Source organism: Glandiceps talaboti, chromosome 11 (genome assembly GCF_964340395.1).
Source record: "Glandiceps talaboti chromosome 11, keGlaTala1.1, whole genome shotgun sequence".
NCBI classification, from domain to species: Eukaryota; Metazoa; Hemichordata; class Enteropneusta; family Spengelidae; genus Glandiceps; species Glandiceps talaboti.
Window position 1 is genome coordinate 4237056 of NC_135559.1, and position 20082 is coordinate 4257137.

General features: G+C 34.3%; 1 protein-coding gene across 2 annotated transcripts in view; it reads left to right on the forward strand.

Annotated features, from left to right (window-relative positions):
• The first annotated feature begins 2797 nt into the window (after positions 1-2797).
• Positions 2798-20082, forward strand: part of LOC144442276 (glycogenin-1-like) — a 63601-nt gene continuing 46316 nt past the window's right edge. For both annotated transcript variants that reach the window (XM_078131577.1, XM_078131578.1), the window contains exon 1: positions 2798-2830. In XM_078131577.1, coding sequence (XP_077987703.1) covers positions 2815-2830 — 16 coding nt within the window. In that variant the 5' untranslated portion in view covers positions 2798-2814. The remainder of the gene's footprint in view (positions 2831-20082) is intronic.

The window sequence follows — 20082 nt, forward strand, 5'->3', positions numbered from 1 at the left end:
GAAAAGCATACCCACTACGTTGAGACGAAAAACGGTGACATCGTAAAAACAAAAGATATTTAAAAGAGAGCTACATAATTGATGGCGCTGTGGGTAATTGGAATATCAACCCCAAGTGTTACTCTCTGGTCGGATATTTCACTAGATGCGAGCAATACCAGTTCACAGTCGTGATTATTTTTCAGAATGTGATAAAAGTATGGACGATATTGATATGTATAGCTGATAGTTTTTGAAAGCAATATAATATTAAAAACGTGTTTCTAGGACTGTGTATCCTATCGATGTATTTTCTTCTCAGCCACTCGAGCCTAGAATCTTTACACAGGTCAAAAGTGTCACTGGGCTAATGCAAATTTTTTAAGACTGAGTGTGTTTGCAATGATGTGAAAATAGCCCACTCGTGTACGTTGTTTGGTACACAGTTTAATACTTTTACACAAAAAAAATATGGAAGACACAACTAATATTCAGTGTGAATTAACCCTTTCCGTGCCATTGAAAAGAACAATATAATATTTTTGGAGTGTGCCACCATGAACAATCTTTTGATTGATTGATTGATTGATTGATTGATTGATTGATTGATTGATTGGTTGATTGATTGATTGAGTGAGTGAGTGAGTGAGTGAGTGAGTGAGTGAGTGAGTGAGTGAGTGAGTGAGTGAGTGAGTGAGTGAGTGAGTGAGTGAGTGAGTGAGTGAGTGAGTGAGTGAGTGAGTGAGTGAGTGAGTGACTGACTGATGTTGATGACGACTGACTGGCTAGTTGGTTGGTTGGTTGGTTGGTTCAAGTCGGTCAATCAATTTTATGCTGATGGCTGGATGTTTATTGCCTGAGTTTTTCTGATTGTTTGTAATGGGGTTCATGGGCTGTAGTTACATTACTGATACACAAAAAAATCTTTTCATTCGACTCCTACTAACATAAAGTGTGATCGAATTGAATAGTGTAGTTTACTTAGGTGACGGTAAATGCTTTGACCGGGTCAATAATTCGAAGGCTAGATTTCTTCACGACAACGTACCTTGAAAGATCAACTTGTCCGTTTTATCATACGAGAAACGCTACTGTGAACAATTGTTTTTTTTTTCTTCAAAATGTTTGGAGACTGAAGTGTACACGTACGGTCTTGTTAATGTATTTCTGCAGATTGCTTTACTGACAAACTACAACAAATCTCACCCTATGTAGACAAGTTTTGGACAATTTATAACAGTGGTAATAGCGTCTTCAAGTTTGCCATGTGACGTATTCGGTAATCTACGTTACACAATTAGAGCGGAAAGTGACTAGGGAACTTTTCCAATACTGTAAGTCTTTACCTATATATATTGAAACAATTCTAGAATCTCTTTACACGATTTTGTTACACTCATCAACTTTCTTTACCACCACTACAATTTCACTCTATATATCAGTAGCCAGCCGACCAATAAGTCAGTCTGTCAGTCAGCCAGTCAAACATTTTGAGATTTTCTATATCTTTGTGTATACTTAACAGCTATACTTTAACACTTATTATAGACATCGAAATATTGGATTAACAGTCGAAATTACTCCGATCGATCACTGCAGCAGTAATTACAGCATTATATACATGCGTCAACAAAAACGTAAAACTACCTGGCCTCTTCTACGGCAGCTATACTACTCGCACCTCTTGGGGGTATCATTTCTACGACTCCGAGACTAGAGGAAAAAAGTACTCTGACACGCAAGAAAGGATGAACCTACAAAGCTGTGTTAGGACCATGAGGCTAACATTATCTTTTTTTTCCTACTTTAGGCCATCATACTTTTCTCTTTGCCTAATAATAGTAATATCAACTTTTAACCTACTATCGTTCATCACGTACACTTTTCATTTTTCTACCTTCATCCATCATATATTTCTTATGAATTCTACTTTCGTTCGACATAATTTTCTTTTTTATACTTTCGTCCATCATACCTGTTTTTTTTTGTTTCTATTTTCGTCCGCCATACTTTTTTTTTTACTAGTTTCGTCCGCCATACCCTCCCCCCCCCCATTTTTATTTCTTTGTTCAGCGGCACTTGTGGGTCGTCCGCTTGGTCAGCCATGTTTTTTTATGCACGTAACGTTCACAACATGAACAAGGAGGTTCCTTGGTTATAGGTGGATGCATCTAATCTGAGATGCATGCAAAATGGACATATCTCTACATATATATAACAGGAAAATTGTGAGGCTTCCCCCCACAATTCTTGAGCCAGAAGGTGCTAGTCGACGCCGATGACATCAAGCTTGGGGGTCGAATTTTATTTGACACACACACACACACACAGACAGACAGACAGACAGACAGACACACACACACACACACACACACACACACACACACACAGTCATTCAATCTTTATCATACACTGCACACACTATTAGGGAGTGGTCGCTTGCAGTCTAATCGTCGTATTACGATCTAAAAATGCATTCCAATTCCATCACATTTCCAATAATTTGCATGTGTAACGTTTCGATAAAAAAGGCTTACTCCCAGACGCATATATACGCCTTACGCATGAAAAATACCTCGCCATTTTCGTCTTTATGTACATCATCCACCTACAACATGCACATTTCATGTCATGACCTCGTAACCTATTAATTCGATCAGTCGCATCGGACGATCGGACAGACATATGCCTGTTCGATTGAACAGTTCAACGCAACTAAGTAACCTCTGACCGACACCTTTGCATGAACCCTACCGACGTCACACCCCCTCGTCAAGTATGCGAGTAAATAAACTGAGCATGCGCACCTCTACTGACACTCAAAATCGGTTCAACATGGCAGCCAGCCAAGGTAAGTTTCAGCCTTGTAATTCTGTTAATATTGAAAAAAATATGTTCCTCATGTTCAGGTCTGTAAAAGCAAAGTATCGCGGCTGTGATGTTGGAGAAATGTTAGAATATAATTGGCTTGTGAGCGCGTTTGCAGCCCATACATACCATGCCTCGGACAACTACCCGGTGTAGTTGGTGGACATGGATAGATTTGTAACAGTGACACGCTTACACACACGTACTACACACGTTGAACAAGCATGCCTTACAAAAGTCTCTCTCCCAACTTATCTACTTTACAATATTTCCAGAAAAATATCAGTTGCGACAGGTTGAGTTCGGGTATCTCCATAGTTTTTGTTTGCTCTAGTCAAATACAACTGGAGATATAATGCCTACGTGACGGAGAATATCATCATGCCACATCAGGCACATGCTTGGAGAAATGCGAAAGTGGAACTATGTAATGTTCATTCGTATGTCGTGCGTTTTTCTACCCCTACCCCGGTCTCACTGCGGGTGGCGAAATGTTGAGGATATATCGGATTGTCATGGATTTAAAGTTTTGACATTTGACGTTTGGTTGGCAGCGATATTACAGATAGGGAGACGATGTCTGTTGAGTGTCTGTGACCTGTCCTATATTTGACCTTGAGTATTCACATGTTAATTAGACCATTGTGTGGAATTCATAGAGTCTCTCACATATATGCATGTGTGAATGGAGCACTGATTTACAAGAAAGGGAAATGTGAGATAAGTGAATTGGTCATATTTGTCCATAAATTTTTATTTTACACCCAGATTAGCAAGGTAGAAATTTGGAAAATGTCCCAAATATTGTGTGAAAATACTTCAAATGAAATTACAAGATTCGATGAATTATATTTTCCAACAAATAGCATGCACTGGTAAAGTGCCAAAGTACATTGTATATCACACAATACATGACACATAGCTTTATCATTGCTAGCTTGTTAAGGCACTTTCATGGGTACTTCAGTTGTCACTACACAGATAATGGAGTTTTTGGATATAGATGGCTTTGATATGTGTCTATTTTGAAATATTACTTTTACTAGTGACAGCTGTTTTGTGTGTAATATGATCAAAAAGTTGAGAGTGAACATGTTGCAGTCGTCAAATATTTTTCCATTTAAATGGTACTTTGTATGTTGTGTTTCAAAATATTTTCATAGGATATCATATCCACTGCTTTGACCACCAGAAATTATATCCCCATCCCAGTATATTTAGTGTCCTTGATGCAGACAGACAATTTATATAAAGGCACTTGTAGATCACAACTGAGACTTTTTAGTATACATTTGTCAAGCTATCTAGTTGAGGGAACCTCGATGCCAACAGTTATAATGCATGTAAAATTAGTTTGATACTAAAAGGACTTATTGAGTAATATTTATCATATAACATTTCTGTATCTTGGACTGATGACCATGAGAATAAAATAAAAGACATAATTTTCAAAATGGAAAACAAAATTAAAGATAACAAGATATTAAAAAATTGAAAATTTTAAAATTTAATTTCAAACAATAAAAACTTCCAAAATGCCACGATTCAATGAAATATGATATTGAATTGAATTGAATTGAAATTTATTTCCTACAAAAGAGATAAACATGTACAAATAAGAAGTAAACATTAATATCCAAAAATGATTTAAAGTTGTGGGTGAGAGACTGGACAACAGATATAATGTTACTGGTATATATAGCTTTATAAATATACAATTCGGGAAAAAAAAATGAAAGTCAAACATGAAAATTCCTAGAGTAATGAGAAAATCGGTGAATATAGGTACAATGGAATATTGTTAGCATTCTATGAAAAGAACTTTGTTGCCCAGATTGAAAAGAGGAGGTCTTCTTTGTTTGGAACTGTTTGTTGAAGTGTCCTATTTGATGTCATTGGGTGAGTAATCTCACAGCTGTGGTGCTAAAGATAAGAGTGGTTGTAACAAAATGAACAATGTATGTGATTTACTGTCTCTCATCGTTTTAACACTAAACTAGCTTTACAAATACAAGAATTGTATTACTTTGTCAATATATTCTTCTATTAAATGGACTGGTTTGTGATTCTTTTTGTTGCAACATGACCATTCGCTGACAAAAACTGTGACCAGTAACAGAGCTAGACATTTGGTGTATTTGTCATGATACGGTATTCACTGTACTCTCAGTGCACTGAACTCTAGACATACTTGTATATGCAGGGAAACTAAAGATGATAGTGTTTCCTCAGTTTTATTAGCTCTGGCACTTAGTACATCTTACTTTTAGTACAATGTCTACAGTTTGAACAAAATGAAAATAGTCTATCCAATCCATGATGGGTGAACTCTAAATGAACTTAACTGTACATACATGAAGTTGATAGCATTTCTCAGTTATCAAATAAGAAATCTTAATATTCTGTATATTTTAAATGTAGAAATAATTATTCCAAACAAATCATAATTTTTAAAATGATGATGCCTTAACTGTAGCATTGAGTAGTTCTTTGTGTCAAATTGTTGCCATGGTAATACTGGCTACAGCATAGATGTTTCAGTGTAAGAAGTAACCTCACTATGATTGTCTGCATCTGTGTGGTAATTATAACATGCCCATTTCAATATATTCACTGTCAGTTAGACTTTCTTTTTGAATTTATTCAGTGAGTTTTCGTAGTCATTGTGTCATTGTGTGTTGCACCGTGCAGGTTATGCACCCACCACTAGTAGTAACGTGACATGACCTAATTCCTGTTACATTCTATAGACTGTACTCCTCGACTGGTATCAAATACATTGAAAAGCATTGTCAATTTGAGATGCTATTGTTACAAAATATACTTGCTTAAACAAGTTTTGGAGTCAGTGTGAGTATTTTTAGTCACTAACAATTTAACAAATGCTGCAGTTATTTTTGAGCTCAAACTGCTATATAACCAAAATATGGTCAGTTGGAACGGTGGTGTTTCTGGGAGATGGGGGATGGGGGTAGGGGTGGAAGGGGATGGAGCGAAGGACACTCACTCACACAGGTTTGAATACACATTATGCACCTGTGCATTTTTCATGATCTATACACACATTTTAATGATATTTATTTTGAAAGAATGAATACAAGTTGGATGTTGTGTGTTCTGGACCTGCAACATTCTACATTAGAATTTCATTTCATTAATATTTTGCTAAGTTTAGATAAGGTGTAGAAATCTAGACTGATTTTTTTTCACTTTCTCTTAGCATGTACTGGTAATAAGTTGCCCTCAGTATAATTCTCGCTATCTGCAATACAATTCTATGCATCGCTAAGGAGTCAAATGGAACGCAGTCTCGCGACCGTGCTTGCATTTGTCGACACCTACACTTCCGGTCGCCTATGTCAATACACGTGAATGTTTCTTCCCAACAGTTTAATTTGTAACAAATAAGATAAACGCAAGTTTTAAGCTCATATAATTATAGAGGTGGGAAATTTAAATATGTACAGTATCTTTCCAGAGCAAAATTACAAGAGATGTCTACAACTGAAAATAGGAAAGAAACATTCCTGTGTATTAGCATAGCCGACCGGAAGTGTAGTTGTCGACATTAGAACGCGTTGTCACGTGACTTTGTTCCATTTGACCCCACAGTGATGTGTAGAATTGTATTGCAGGTAGCGAGAATTCAGTAGATTAGATTACCTTGCAGGAAAAACCATGTATCTGTCTGTGTGCATTATGTATACTCTTAATTGTTCTATACACTATAGTAGGATGTCAGTGAAATTTTTGTTTTGCTGCTTTACTGCATCACTTTCACTTTATCACAGCACATCCTCAAGGCCAACATGAAGTCTTGGAAATTACTGGTACATACTCTTTATTAACCAGCAGTTTTGCATATCCAGGGTTCAAAATAAGTAGTCAAGGGCACAAAAGACTACTAAACATTGTAGCTAGGATATGAAACTAGCAGAAACCAGGGTATATAGACTACAAAATATCACATCTATACTACCAAACAGGTAGGTTTACTGCTACCAAATTAGCAGTAGATCAGTGCATATAGACCGCTAATATTGTATCTAGACTACCAAATTAGCAGTAGATCAGTGCACATAGACTACTAAACATTGCATCTAAACTACCAAATTAGCAGTAGTCCAAGGCACATAGACCGCTAAACATTGTATCTAGACTACCAAATTAGCAGTAAATCAGTGCATATAAACTGCTAAACATTGTATCTAGACTACCAAATTAGCAGTAGATCAGTGCACATAGACCACTAAATATTGTATCTAGACTATCAAATAGCAGTAGTCCAGGGTATGTAGACTACTAAACATTGTATCTAGACTACCAAATTAGCAGTAGTCCAGGACACATAGACTACTAATGTATCTAGACTACCAAATTAGCAGTAGTCCAAGGCACATACCCCGGTAGACTACTAAACATTGTATCTAGACTACCAAATTAGCAGTAGTCCAAGCGCATAGACTACTAAACTTTGTATCTAGATGTCTAAGCTGAAACTCAAGCACTGGTATACAATCTGAAAGTGAATTGAAAGTCATTCATTAAATTTTGTAGGTAGGGATAATTTTATTAATAGTAAACATACAATGTATGACTATGAGTGCAAAGATATCATTCTAAATATTATATAAACCAAACAGGAAGTGAAAAGAGAATTGAAACTCCTCAGATTGAAGGAAGTTTTTATGAAATAAGATTTTATTCTGTAGCATCACGATTGATGTATTATTAAGACTTTTGAAAGGTACATGTACAAGTAATGCTAATAGGACATAAAACACTAGAAAAAGTTATGTGGGTGACTGTATTATTAAATTCAGTTACTGAATATAATTTTTCAATCAGATGTACAGCATCATATTCCTTCAAATTTGTTAAAATATTAGTAGTTAGACACTGTATATGGTAATTAGAGGTTGATTTTATCCATAACTATAGTAAGCAGTGGAGATTGTGATCATGTTAGGGTACTGATTTTAAAGTGTGGACCCAAAAAGAAATTTGATAAGATTTATTGTACCATAGTATTATGTGTACAGCTTTACAAAATTTCTTTGTGATTCAGTTCTATTCAGGATGTACAATGTTATGATTAAGTCTTAATATCTAACAAAACAGTTTCAAAAATTTTCCAGTTGCAGCTAGTTTAGTACAGTTGTGTATGCTATCTAATCAGCAGGTTTCTTTGGAGTGGGGCTCTCTATCCACAGGATATACAAGTTTTCCTAGAAGTGAAATAAGAGAAACAAGTAAAAATAGGCATCATATAAAGTCAGCAGGAAACATCTTTACCAGGAACTATACAAGCAGTCAACCAATCAGTGGAAACTTTCTAAAGGCTTCACACTGACCTCAAAATACACATAGTTTTTAAGAAGTGGAAGATAAGTCAACAGGAAGCATCTATACCAGGAAAGAACTAGACATTATCAGTAGTCAACCAATCAGGCGATCCTTTCAAGTGCTTCACATTAATTGACCCTTGGATATACAATTTTTCTTTTAGAAAGTAGTCGCTGTTACCCAGACTCCTCGTTTGGAGCTCATGCTTAATAACAACTACCAGAGCCCCCAGCGACAAGAGTTTGGGTAACCAAGACTAGAGAAAAAAAAGAAAATTTGAGAGGAAACTTACCAGGAAGAAGGAACTAAATAAATGAAATAGTGACTAACAAGTGGTAGAAATTGATATTATATTAAGCAAGCATTCCAATTTTTAAAGGATTCAAAGTTGTCACACACAGAGACATTTTAATGTAATGGTACATTACGCTTCAGAACATCGCTGACATATCACAGGCACCTGTGGACAAATAAAATTATTGAGATTTAAACACTGTATGTTCTCCAGGAACTTTTGAATGTTGCAAGCATGCTGTTACTTTGTTTATTGTCTGGGTTGTATAGACACAACACAAGTTCTTATAAGTTGTAGTCATTGAAGCAGAAATAGAGAGATACTGTTGTCTCTAAATATTTAGGCCCCTGGAGTTCCCACAGTGTTGGAGTTAAGTGATGCTTACACACATGGGAATTTAGTAGGTGATAATCGTACAAGGACATGGTATTATGTAATATGTCTGGGTTTATCCCAATCTGATTAAAATCCGATGTAGATGTCCGCTAATCATTCATTGCTATTTTACCTTCGTTATTTTGCTTGAATTGACCTTTGTGGTACATGTTTATGTTTTTATCCTGATTAGCCGACATCGATTTTAATCAGATTTGGGTTTATCCAAGGACAGGAAGATACATACTAGGGCTTAATCATTCTTAGATAGGTACTAGTGCTTAAGCATTCTAGAGAAGTATCATCTGTAGGTTGGTTTTTGTGTGGGTTAGAGTATGAAAAATTGATGCAGGGTTATTTTTAACAAGCATTGAATCCATACCCTCAGGGCATGAAGCAGCAGGAAATAACTTCATCAGGCAATATGAATCAGAAGCTAGCATAAAACACAACATATTGGGTCATTAAGGTCTGCATTATTTTGTCTGAAGATTTCACTTACAATTTGTGATATCAAAGTCACAATTTTATATCAGACAGTTGCACAAACAACATATCTTCCTTACTCAAATATTTGCTTAGTTAACTCAATTGCTTCCATCTTTGTAACAGGAATAATTGAACTAATACAGGGGCATTGGAGCCATACTAACTTGACGGCATCTATTTCCTATATACTTACTGTAGGTCAGAACAGGCCTTCAGGCTAACTGACGGCCATTTTATATCCTGAAGTAAGTAATAGTTACTGTAGTTTTAATTAGATAACTTGGATCATGGGCTATGAGCAAAGGAGAGATGTAAGGATAGATGTATGCATTTGATTATTATCAAACATTGCTTTTACTGTACACAGCTGTTCGGTCTAGTGCTATCCATGGCATCGAATCTCAAGATCTCTCGGGTCAGAGATGATTTTATACCACCATGTGACTAGTTTATCTCAAGAATTGACAATCATATTATCACCAACAGAATTCAAATTGTTCATTTGTGTTTGAATATCTAGGAACAATTATTAGCCCATACTCTACCAGACTCAGCATAATAACTTAAAGATATGGTCAACAGTCCATTAATGCTTTACATAGAATTTAGGAATGTTTTACTTGAAGTTAGTTTATCAGCTTCTTATACCCAAATCAGTTCACACGTATGGTTAACAAATATCAGTTCTAATCATAGATCCTACACGTGTAGGGTCTATGTTCTAATTAAGTTATATACATGCAAATGTATGGTGTCATTTTAAAACAAGCTTAAAGTTGCTCCAGGCATCAGTGAAGAGTATGCAATAAATATGTTAAATAATACACAACTATAAAGGCCATATGCAAATATGTTGGGCTTCCTAATGGAAAAAGTGTGTTTGACATCTCTGTTAGTTTTCTTTCTATTCCAGGTCAAACTAGTCATTAGTTATTTAAATAATTAAAAAAAATCTAAAGTCGCAGTTTTGTTGAAATATATGCAATCAGAGCCATAGTTCATTTGTATTGAAACTAACAGATCAAACAGGACTGCATGTAAAGGAAGTCAGACATGACGATGTCTTTTCTTCTCTTGTTCTTGCTATTTCATATACCATATATTCAGGATGTGCTACAAACATGTAGTGTTTTTGAACTCTAGTAATACAAGGGAAATCTGATTTCCATACCTTGCACCATGGTATAATGAGGAATGCTGGTGAAATAAATTACTTAATGCTGTTTTTCCCAACTTGTAGTTTTTTCTGTACAAACAAATACTCCAAGTAGAAAGAGGATTTTAATCAGATAGAGTTTACCTACCTAGTAACCAAAAACAATGAATACAGTTTAAAACTATGCAAACTGTTCAAGCTGTGATGTATTCTTTGGCAGCATGATACCAAGGGATTGAAAATTGATCAAAATTAGTTGTTTGATCTTTCAGCTTCAAAGTAAATATATGCCAGTCAGTGTCAAAGGTGAATGACCTCTTTGATGGGCTTCATGGGTATTCAATCATGCATGTACAAAGCTGTTTTTCTATATGAGGATCCAACTCAGCTCAGCTTGTGGAAGAAATCTGTCCTAGTCAAATAATGTTCTATGATTGACCTTGTGTATTAGATAGGGGAATAGTTTAGATTGCAATTATTGAAATAACAAGTTTTCAAGATTTAATAGATTTGACTTGCTGTCCCTGGATATTATAGGAAATTATATATTTATGGTAGAAGCTGGAAAAATATTTTTTCTTGAATAACAGTGTAGGGTTGTTTGGTGAGTAGAACTGCTTTACCAGTTGTTAATATCAATAATTTCAATGTTTCCAACTTTCCATCCACCCATCATTCCTACGCATCATTGACACCCCCACATTCTCACCCACCATTCCCACCCATCATTCACACCCCCACATTCCCATGTGAGTGTCACTCGCAAAATATATTACTCTAACTTGACATACATGTAGGTAAACACATTCAAAGTTTCCAGCTTTCAATCCACAATTCCCACCCCCATATTCCCATATGAGATTTATGTTTGCTTGATCATCAGCAAAGATATTGCTTACTAATTTAAAATAGGCAATAAATTTGTTGTTTTCAGCTTTACATCCGTCTATCATATCTCTACTCCCATATAATTTCAATTTGTTAGATAAAATATCGGGTATACATTTGTGTAATTCAAAATTTGTTTCAGTTCAGAGAATTTCAATTTCTCTGATCTCTATGCACCTACCATGAATTATTCACCTGAAGGGTATGTAACAACATGTACTGGTACTATAGAGATTGCCTAGTCATTCAGAATTGATAGATACACTACAAACTACTAATTAAAATTACCCCATAGACAGCAATGACATTGAAGGACATCTTTAAGATTTTTCAGATTCTTCGAGTGTATGGAAATAACTGTCCTGTAGTAGCAAGACAGTATCATTTTATATTGGCTGGTCAAAGTAAAATGGCCTGTATACCTAGGGCAGTACTATTTTTGACAATTATAAATTCTCCCCCCTCAAATGACCTAAAATACCACGTACATGGGTACATATACTGTACCTCACGAGTTCGTAGTGTAAATATGTGACCAAGACTAGATTCTTAGTGCCAACTAGGTTCACAGCACAGGCACGTCTTAGTCAAAGTAGTCACTCCAAATATTATGTAATGTAGTAAAAATATCTGATGAGAGAATTTGAGTCAAGTTAAAGTAAGAATACCTGACTGAAGTGAAGAATGCACTGAACTCGGTAAACATGCACATGTTGTGTACCTTAACTTGATTTTTTAACCCCCCAAAAATGTAATATTATTTAAAATTGATCCCTGAAATCTAGGGATCAACTATTTTTTCTTGTACCAGATGATTTACATGACTATAAATCCTTGGCATTTACAAACACAGATAACAGATACTAAATATACACTCTGACTCAAATATACTTGTAGATGGTACATGTACTAATTTTAGAATCCAAGATGTCTCCAAGTATGTTAATTGAATACAAATCATAAGGGGTTGGTTGATGCTATTCTCGGCTTCAAATCTCATGATCTATCTTTGCCCAAGAAGAGATTCGAAGCCAAGGATAGCCTGACACCAGATGAAGGAGAAATCAAAAGACTGTTTATTTGACAGTGAAAGTTCTTGTGTTGAAATAATTTGTATATAGTTCTATAAATAGTTGGCCGGCAAAGATGAAATCTACCATTAGGCCTAAAAATGAACAATTGAGTTTTTCCAATTACTCTCAATTTTAGAATAGATGGGGTAGGTAGATTTCTTTTTAGATTTTTTTTTCATATTCTTTTCCATATTGTGTCTGCATTTTGTTTTTTCCCATCAGATGTATAGACATTACAGATTGTCATTTTAAGTTGTCAGTTTTCGCATCCACTATTTCTTGCGAGACTCACAATTTTCATGATTTTATCATTTTTTTCTCGAATATGTAAAAAAGGTTATGGTCGGCAGTGAAAAACTACGTGGGGTCAGGTAACCGGAACTAAACTGTTTTTTTTTTTTTAGGCCTTACCGGTAACTGCAACATTCATTCTTAAACATGATGATATATGTATACGAATCTCTGACATATTTGCACACACAGACACTAAATATACTCTCAAATACTTGTAGATAATACTTAATACAAGAATCCAAGATGTCTCAGGCAAGTCAAGTACCCCATTAAGTAGCTAATGTACATGTAGCTTGATAACAGTATAGAAGCCCAAAGACAGTTTATTTGACAGTGAATTTACATGTGGTGAAATTTCAAAAATATGTAGTTATTTTCTCATCTGACATTTTAACATTTGATATTTACATATTTTTTAAAGTAGCTATTGACATATTCAAAAGTCCTCATTGACAAAATGATACTAAAGGTGAACAGAGTTGAGACTGATATTCTTAGCATAAAATATGACCTTTCAATCTAAAAATAACTGGTTGTAAGAATAATTCAAAAAAACAATTTCACTACATCAGTACATGCAAGTAATACTCAGAGGCTACGTCTGAAGTTGAAAATTTACACTAGTTAACACATTTTGATTAGAATTAAAAAAAGTCTGCTCAAAATTATTGTTGTAGGAAACTTGCACATGCGCAAAAATATTGTCATTGATGAGTCATTTGAATGATTTAAAAGTTAGAAAAAATACTTTGTGTTGGATGAGTCATTTATGGATGATGTATGATTCTTCTGTTGTATTCATTTAAAACTATTTATATCTTTCTATGTGCAGTCTTTCTCCTTCATTGACTTTTGTTGACAGAGTTCATCAGAAGTTCAGAAGATGTTTGTTGCATTCATAATCATGTATAACATTGTGGTCATGAAACTTGTTATTTCCACAAATATTACAAAATGTTTGGGGTAATAATGCTAATCTTGGTTTAATTGTAGCAACTAAAGTTTTAAAGGAAACTGTTTCCTGAGAATTATAATTTCTGTACACTTTCCTACACATAGCTGTGATTTGATACACATGAGTACACAGTGTTTGGTAAGGTTTTGAACCATTGAAATATAGAGGTGGAAAACCAAAAAACCAAACTTGTCATCACACCATAAGTGTGTTTATGCCACTACATGTACATTGTATATATTTAACAGAGGCACTATGTGTTTAGTAGAGAGATGAAAATGGAAACTTGTGAATAAGAAGGTACCAGCTCAATGAACCCATAATGGTTGGATGGTTGGTTTTTACATTGTGAGACCTTTGTGTGACATTGCAGCAAATAACATCACATAGTTGTATACACACTGGATAGTGACTAGGCATTTCTATGATATGGCTGATTCGTAAAGACAATACTGGCGTCGGTGGATGGGGGGGGTTGTTGTTGTTGTTGTTGTTGTTGTTGTTGTTGTTGTTGTTGTTGTTGTTGTTGTTGTTATCAAATTAATGAACAACAATATAAACTTCTAAAATGTCAATATCTATTTTCATGGAAAGACGAGGTGAGGTATTGAAAGAAATGTTAGGAAATGGAGATTGAAAATATTGGTGTTAGGAGTGTATTCATGTGCCTCTACCGCTCAGTTTCCTCACCAAGCATTGATTGTGTAATTGTTATCATAACTTTTAGTTATTTAAATCCAGGGATTCTATCTTTAGAATAGGTAAAAAAGTATTACCGGTACTTTAGTTCTTTTGCAAGTCATGGGTATTTATGTCTCCCGTTGTCTGAAGCAGCAGGAGCAGTGACACATAAAAAGTGAAAGTATGAAAGACCTGAGACATACCTACTGTAAGTATGTCTTGTTGACGAGTACAGAAAATATTGCAAAGTGATATGATATACCAATAATTGAAAACAAGTCAAGTGTGAAAACACTGATAAGATATGTACCTGTCATATACAATGTATCATGTAAATACCTTTGATCTAACGCCTGTAAAGAATGTAATCCTGTCTGTGCATACGTCCACAATACATTTATATGCAATAAATTCACTTAACCCCAATGTTTGAATCCTACAGTTGTGAATTACTACTTATCAGTGGAATCTAATGATTTATCATAAATTAGAGTCATTCTTATGTACAGTCCTGACCAACTTTTTATGTAGCTCTACCAGACAACTGTTTTTCACATCTAAATTTTAGTCAGACTCCTAATCTAACATGGGCCTTTAAGGTCATTCAATCTTTGCTTTACAATGCTTGAATGACCTTACAAGTTAGATTGGCAGAGATATGACATGTACATTTGTAAATATTTTAACTGTATTTCAAAGGGTTGGTTTATTCTTTCAGGAAAATGGCATTGATATTCAACAAATGCTCCATATAGTTGTATTGTTTGTGTCCTGGTATTGTGTATTACTATAATTTACATTTAGTCTTCCAAATTTCAAACTGAAAAATTGTGCTAGGTTGCAAGAAAAAAGAAAATTGTGAGAAAATTGACCTTTTCAATACCGCTAGGCAGATTTTTTTTGGAATTTCTCTCATAGATCTTTACAAATGACATTGAGTGATTTGTAGATTAATCTGTTTTATAATGTACTTTCCGTGTAAATCTACACAATGTGGGCCACTTTATACTTTCATGTAAGGGTGAATCCCTACGAGAAAACACCAGATATAAAGAATGTACTAAGTATTTGACACTCCATTAGGTATTCATACAAATGCACCAAGACATTTACAAAGTCTTGATCTTATCCTGTCAACAATTAACAAGTACATTTTCCTTTTCATCCAATTCTGTGCTAGAAATTGTAAGTAATCTAGATTTGTGAATGTACTGCTTTGGGGTCACTGACATTGAAATGTGATAGGACAGCTGCATGTACTCTAGTCGTGTATGATTTAGTATACATATATGAAACGTGCACTGGCTGCAACAGGAACTTTTTTTTTCATCAAATAACCAATATATTCACTAAAAATTAGTCAATTACCAGAAATCTGAAGAAAGACATTGTTAATTAGTAGTCAATATTATATGTAGGTAGTGTAAAGGCAAGTTGAAATATTGACTGAAAGTTTGGTTTTGAATCTGTCCCTATGTTAAAACTGTACTAGTTGTAACTGGAGTGTCATTTTTCGATCAGACAACCACAATATATTCACTGAAAATTGTTAAAATACCAATAATTATACATTGTATGTTTTAATCAGTGGGCTATATTAATTATCCATAAGCCGTACAGGAAGAGGTTGAAATTGTGATCACCGTTGAGGGCGCTGATATTTGGGTGCAGACCCAAAAATCAATTTGCCACACAAATGCATTTACCCACAGGTGATTCAATACTTTTCAAGGTGTATGATGCTAGGACTAGTAGGAGTAAATTATTATAACTAACAAAAGCAGTTTTAAAAAAAATGTTCTGCTGCAACTAATACATGCACGTACATTTTGTATCTACGAAAGGTACATACATAAATTTTATATCATACACATGTCTATGAAATACACACGTAAAGTTTATATCATACACACGTCTATGAAATACACACGTAAAGTTTATATCATACACACGTCTATGAAATACACACATAAAGTTTATATCATACACATAGATATGATTGATTATCGACATCGTTGCAAACCATGGCCTGTTTTACGGCAACGTTCTTAACGTGCCTTCCACAGGAGGCTCGAAATGTAACGGTAGAAATTATAACTCTGGTTTGCGAGAATGGATTATCCAACATGTATTTCCTTGTCAACCCTAAACAGTTTCCTTTAGGATGAGCAAATACTGATTCAGAAGTACTTGTATGTGAAAAATTGGATGAATTTTTCTGTATTAAACAACATACCTGTTATAACACCCCCCATAAAACATATCAATTCTCAATTTGAAGATATGTAATTGCCATCACATGTATTAGTTTGCTTGTTCTTGGTATACATGCACATACATGATCAGAGATGAATATATAGAAACTAAGAAATAAAACTTGATGGTTTAATATATTTAAATTTAAATTTGTATTTCTTCAATAGATTCTAGGATAACAAGGAGAGTGCCAATAGTATTCCTTTTACAATGATTCCTGAATACTATAATGTAGTCTAGCCATGCTGTTAAAAAACGAATGATTAACGTTTACATGATGTATGGTGTATGGAGGACGCAATTTATATAGATGAAAACTTCATCAAATTTATATTGAAACACAGGAAATCCTGCAACAGAAGTGAACCTGTATGTTATTATTATTATTATTATAGTCTTTAATTCGGACAACAACGTCCATATAAATATATGTTACAGAAAAGCTACATTACTGATGTTCTTAAATATAAGAATCTAATTTAACATATAAATTAAACAAAAAGTAACTTGTCCCATAATTCCACCATATGGGTTATGTAGGCCAGGTCAGATGTTTAGAGGAAAATCAGCAAAAAACTTGAATAAACTGAGGAATGATTTGATGAAAACTGAAAAGGGAATTGTAAAATGATACCAGTGACTAAATTTGCCATGAATGGATAATACAAAATGAAAATTTTGATAGGATATTGATTATTTTGTCATAACTGATTACTCAGAAGGGATAATATGAAAAGGTGGACCTTGATAGGGTTTGGTCATTTCAATTATTACTGCAGACTGAGAATGCAATTTACTTGTTAGGAAATTAAATTGCCCCCAAACATGTCGACAAAGCACTAACTGTTTGGCTGTCTTTCCACATTACTCAGTGTCACAAATACAGCCTTATGATTTCAACGAATGAAACATAAAATGGCAGTTAATATGTGTGTTTTTGTTACATTTAGGAACACTAAATTATGCCCAATACGACAGCATAAAAATGCAATATTAAATCACAAAATCAAGCAAGTTTACACATTATGCATTAAATTTATTCAAATCCCATACCATGTGTGCCTGTATGACAGAAAGGTTTAGCAGGCTATCAAAGGCATAATTATGTTACCTTGGTAACTAACTTTGTGAACATCGGTGTTAATGAGCTGTAGTGTCTGGATTCTGAGATAAGTGATTTGGGTCAACATAATCTTTTATAAATTTGTCATCTCTGACAAGATATAGTATATCAATAGTCAAAAATACAAACTCCAAATTTTAAAATAACTGTATCAAAACAGTCACATGGCCCAAAATCTTCTATTTGTGGTCTCAAATTGCTATCTTCTACTTTCTGAAGTTGCCAGTTGAGATGAGAAATTATATACAAGAGTTTGAGTCAATTGACTGTTTTGATATTAGATATTTTTACAAAAATATCATGGTCTGAGTATATATATCAGAAACTCAGTGATACTATAGTTTCGTAGCTCTCATTTGATAAAAATGCTAAGAACACAATGAGAGTGTGAGAGGCATCTGATTCTATTTACTCTACTGGTATACACCATTACTTCGTACTAAGGCCTAACAAATATTTGTTTGGTTCCGGTTACCCGACCCCACCTACTTTTGAACTGTTGACCCTAAACTTTTTACGTATTTGAAATAAAATCACGAAAATTGTGAAGTCTCGCGAAAAATAGTGGATGTGGAAACTGGCCAACTTAAAAAGACAACATAAAAATGTTCTTTGAATCTGTAATGGCTGTACATCTGATGGGAAGAAACCAATAACACAGAGACCATATGGAAAACAATGGAAAACATAACTACCTGAACTAGATACTCACATATGAAATAAATGTATAAAAATAACAATTTAAAAAAAAATCCACCAAGCCCACCAGTTCTAAAATTGAGAACCACACAATTTTTTTTAATGTGAACTCGACACAAGAAATACCAAACAGTAATGACTGTTCCGTCTCATTGAAAAGCAAGTCTTTCTGGAAGCAGTCGTTTCCTGTAAACTTTCCATTCCATCATGTAAATCTAAACATCAAATGATGTCACAGAAAGACTTCACTTGAGCAGTGCAGCCCTTACCTTGATGAATACAATCACTTTGAATTAGTTAAGTGCTTAGTTTGACATGAGTGGGTGGTGGGAGAGGAAGATCTTCTCAAGCACATCTCAGGAATGATTATGTAGACTTTCTTATGTGTATGTACATGTCTTCAGACAAATCTCAACTACATCACTTGTATGTAAATGTCTGTGATACAGTGTGTTTTCAAATCACAGTAATTGAGATGGGGAAACTAGGAAAAGATAGAACAGTTTCAAGTGCATGTAAAATTACTTTTGAGGAGTGCTACTCCCTCCCATTTTAACCCCTACCCTGATAAAGTCAGAGAATCTATTTTTTTTCTTGATGACAGTATGTTTGATGTTATTGATGTGGGTACTACCATATCCTTGTATTTTATCAACATTCAGAGAAACTCATAATTTTATCGCATCTTTTGTTGTTCATTCTTTTGTAATTGACAGGTGCTGCCTTTTTCTCTGGCAGACTGAGAGAAATGTATTGATAGCCATAGACAAGATGATCATTACCACATAGTAGTTTGTCAGTTTCAATGGGAATGTGTTATCTGAACAGTGAAGAGGTCAATTTAAGGTCATGACTACTGCCCTCAACTATACTTCTCAATTAATGGAGTCATCAACTGTTTCAACATGGCTGACTTTTCAATGATCCATAATAGAGTACCTCTTTACCAATATTTTACAGTAAAGGGAGTTTGACTGAATGAAATTTACTCCATTCATCCCTTGATAAAATTTGACTGTCTTTATTTACTGTGGAACCAACCTGTCCACTGCACTGTCCTCATACATTGTTATAATAACTTTATTACACAACTGCATAATCAGAGAATACAGTAAGGTAAACAACAACAACAACAACAACAACAACAACAACAACACAAATAATAACAAAACATTTTTAAAAATACAAAATAAATAAATATAAGTACATCTACAAGTTTTTCGAAAATTTGGCAGGCGGAAGATGATTTTGCATCATATTTAAAAAAGATAAATTTCTATTGATACTACTAATTGTTAATCACACTCTGTTTTCCTTTGTAAACTTAAAATTGGACTATCTATAAAATGTATCTCATCATCAACTAAATTTAAATTACATCTTTTACAAAATCTTAAATCAACAGGAATTCTTGGGGATCTCCTTCTACCTAATTCTATTTCTAAAGTATGGGCACTTCACCTAAATTTTGATAATAATTTCTGTAAACTAAAATCCCTGATATTACTTAAATAATTTTCAAATTCAAAATTTTCAAATTCAGCTATTATTATAGTTGGTCTACCTTCTGGAGTCTATGAGGGCTAAGAGGTATGACCAGGAAGA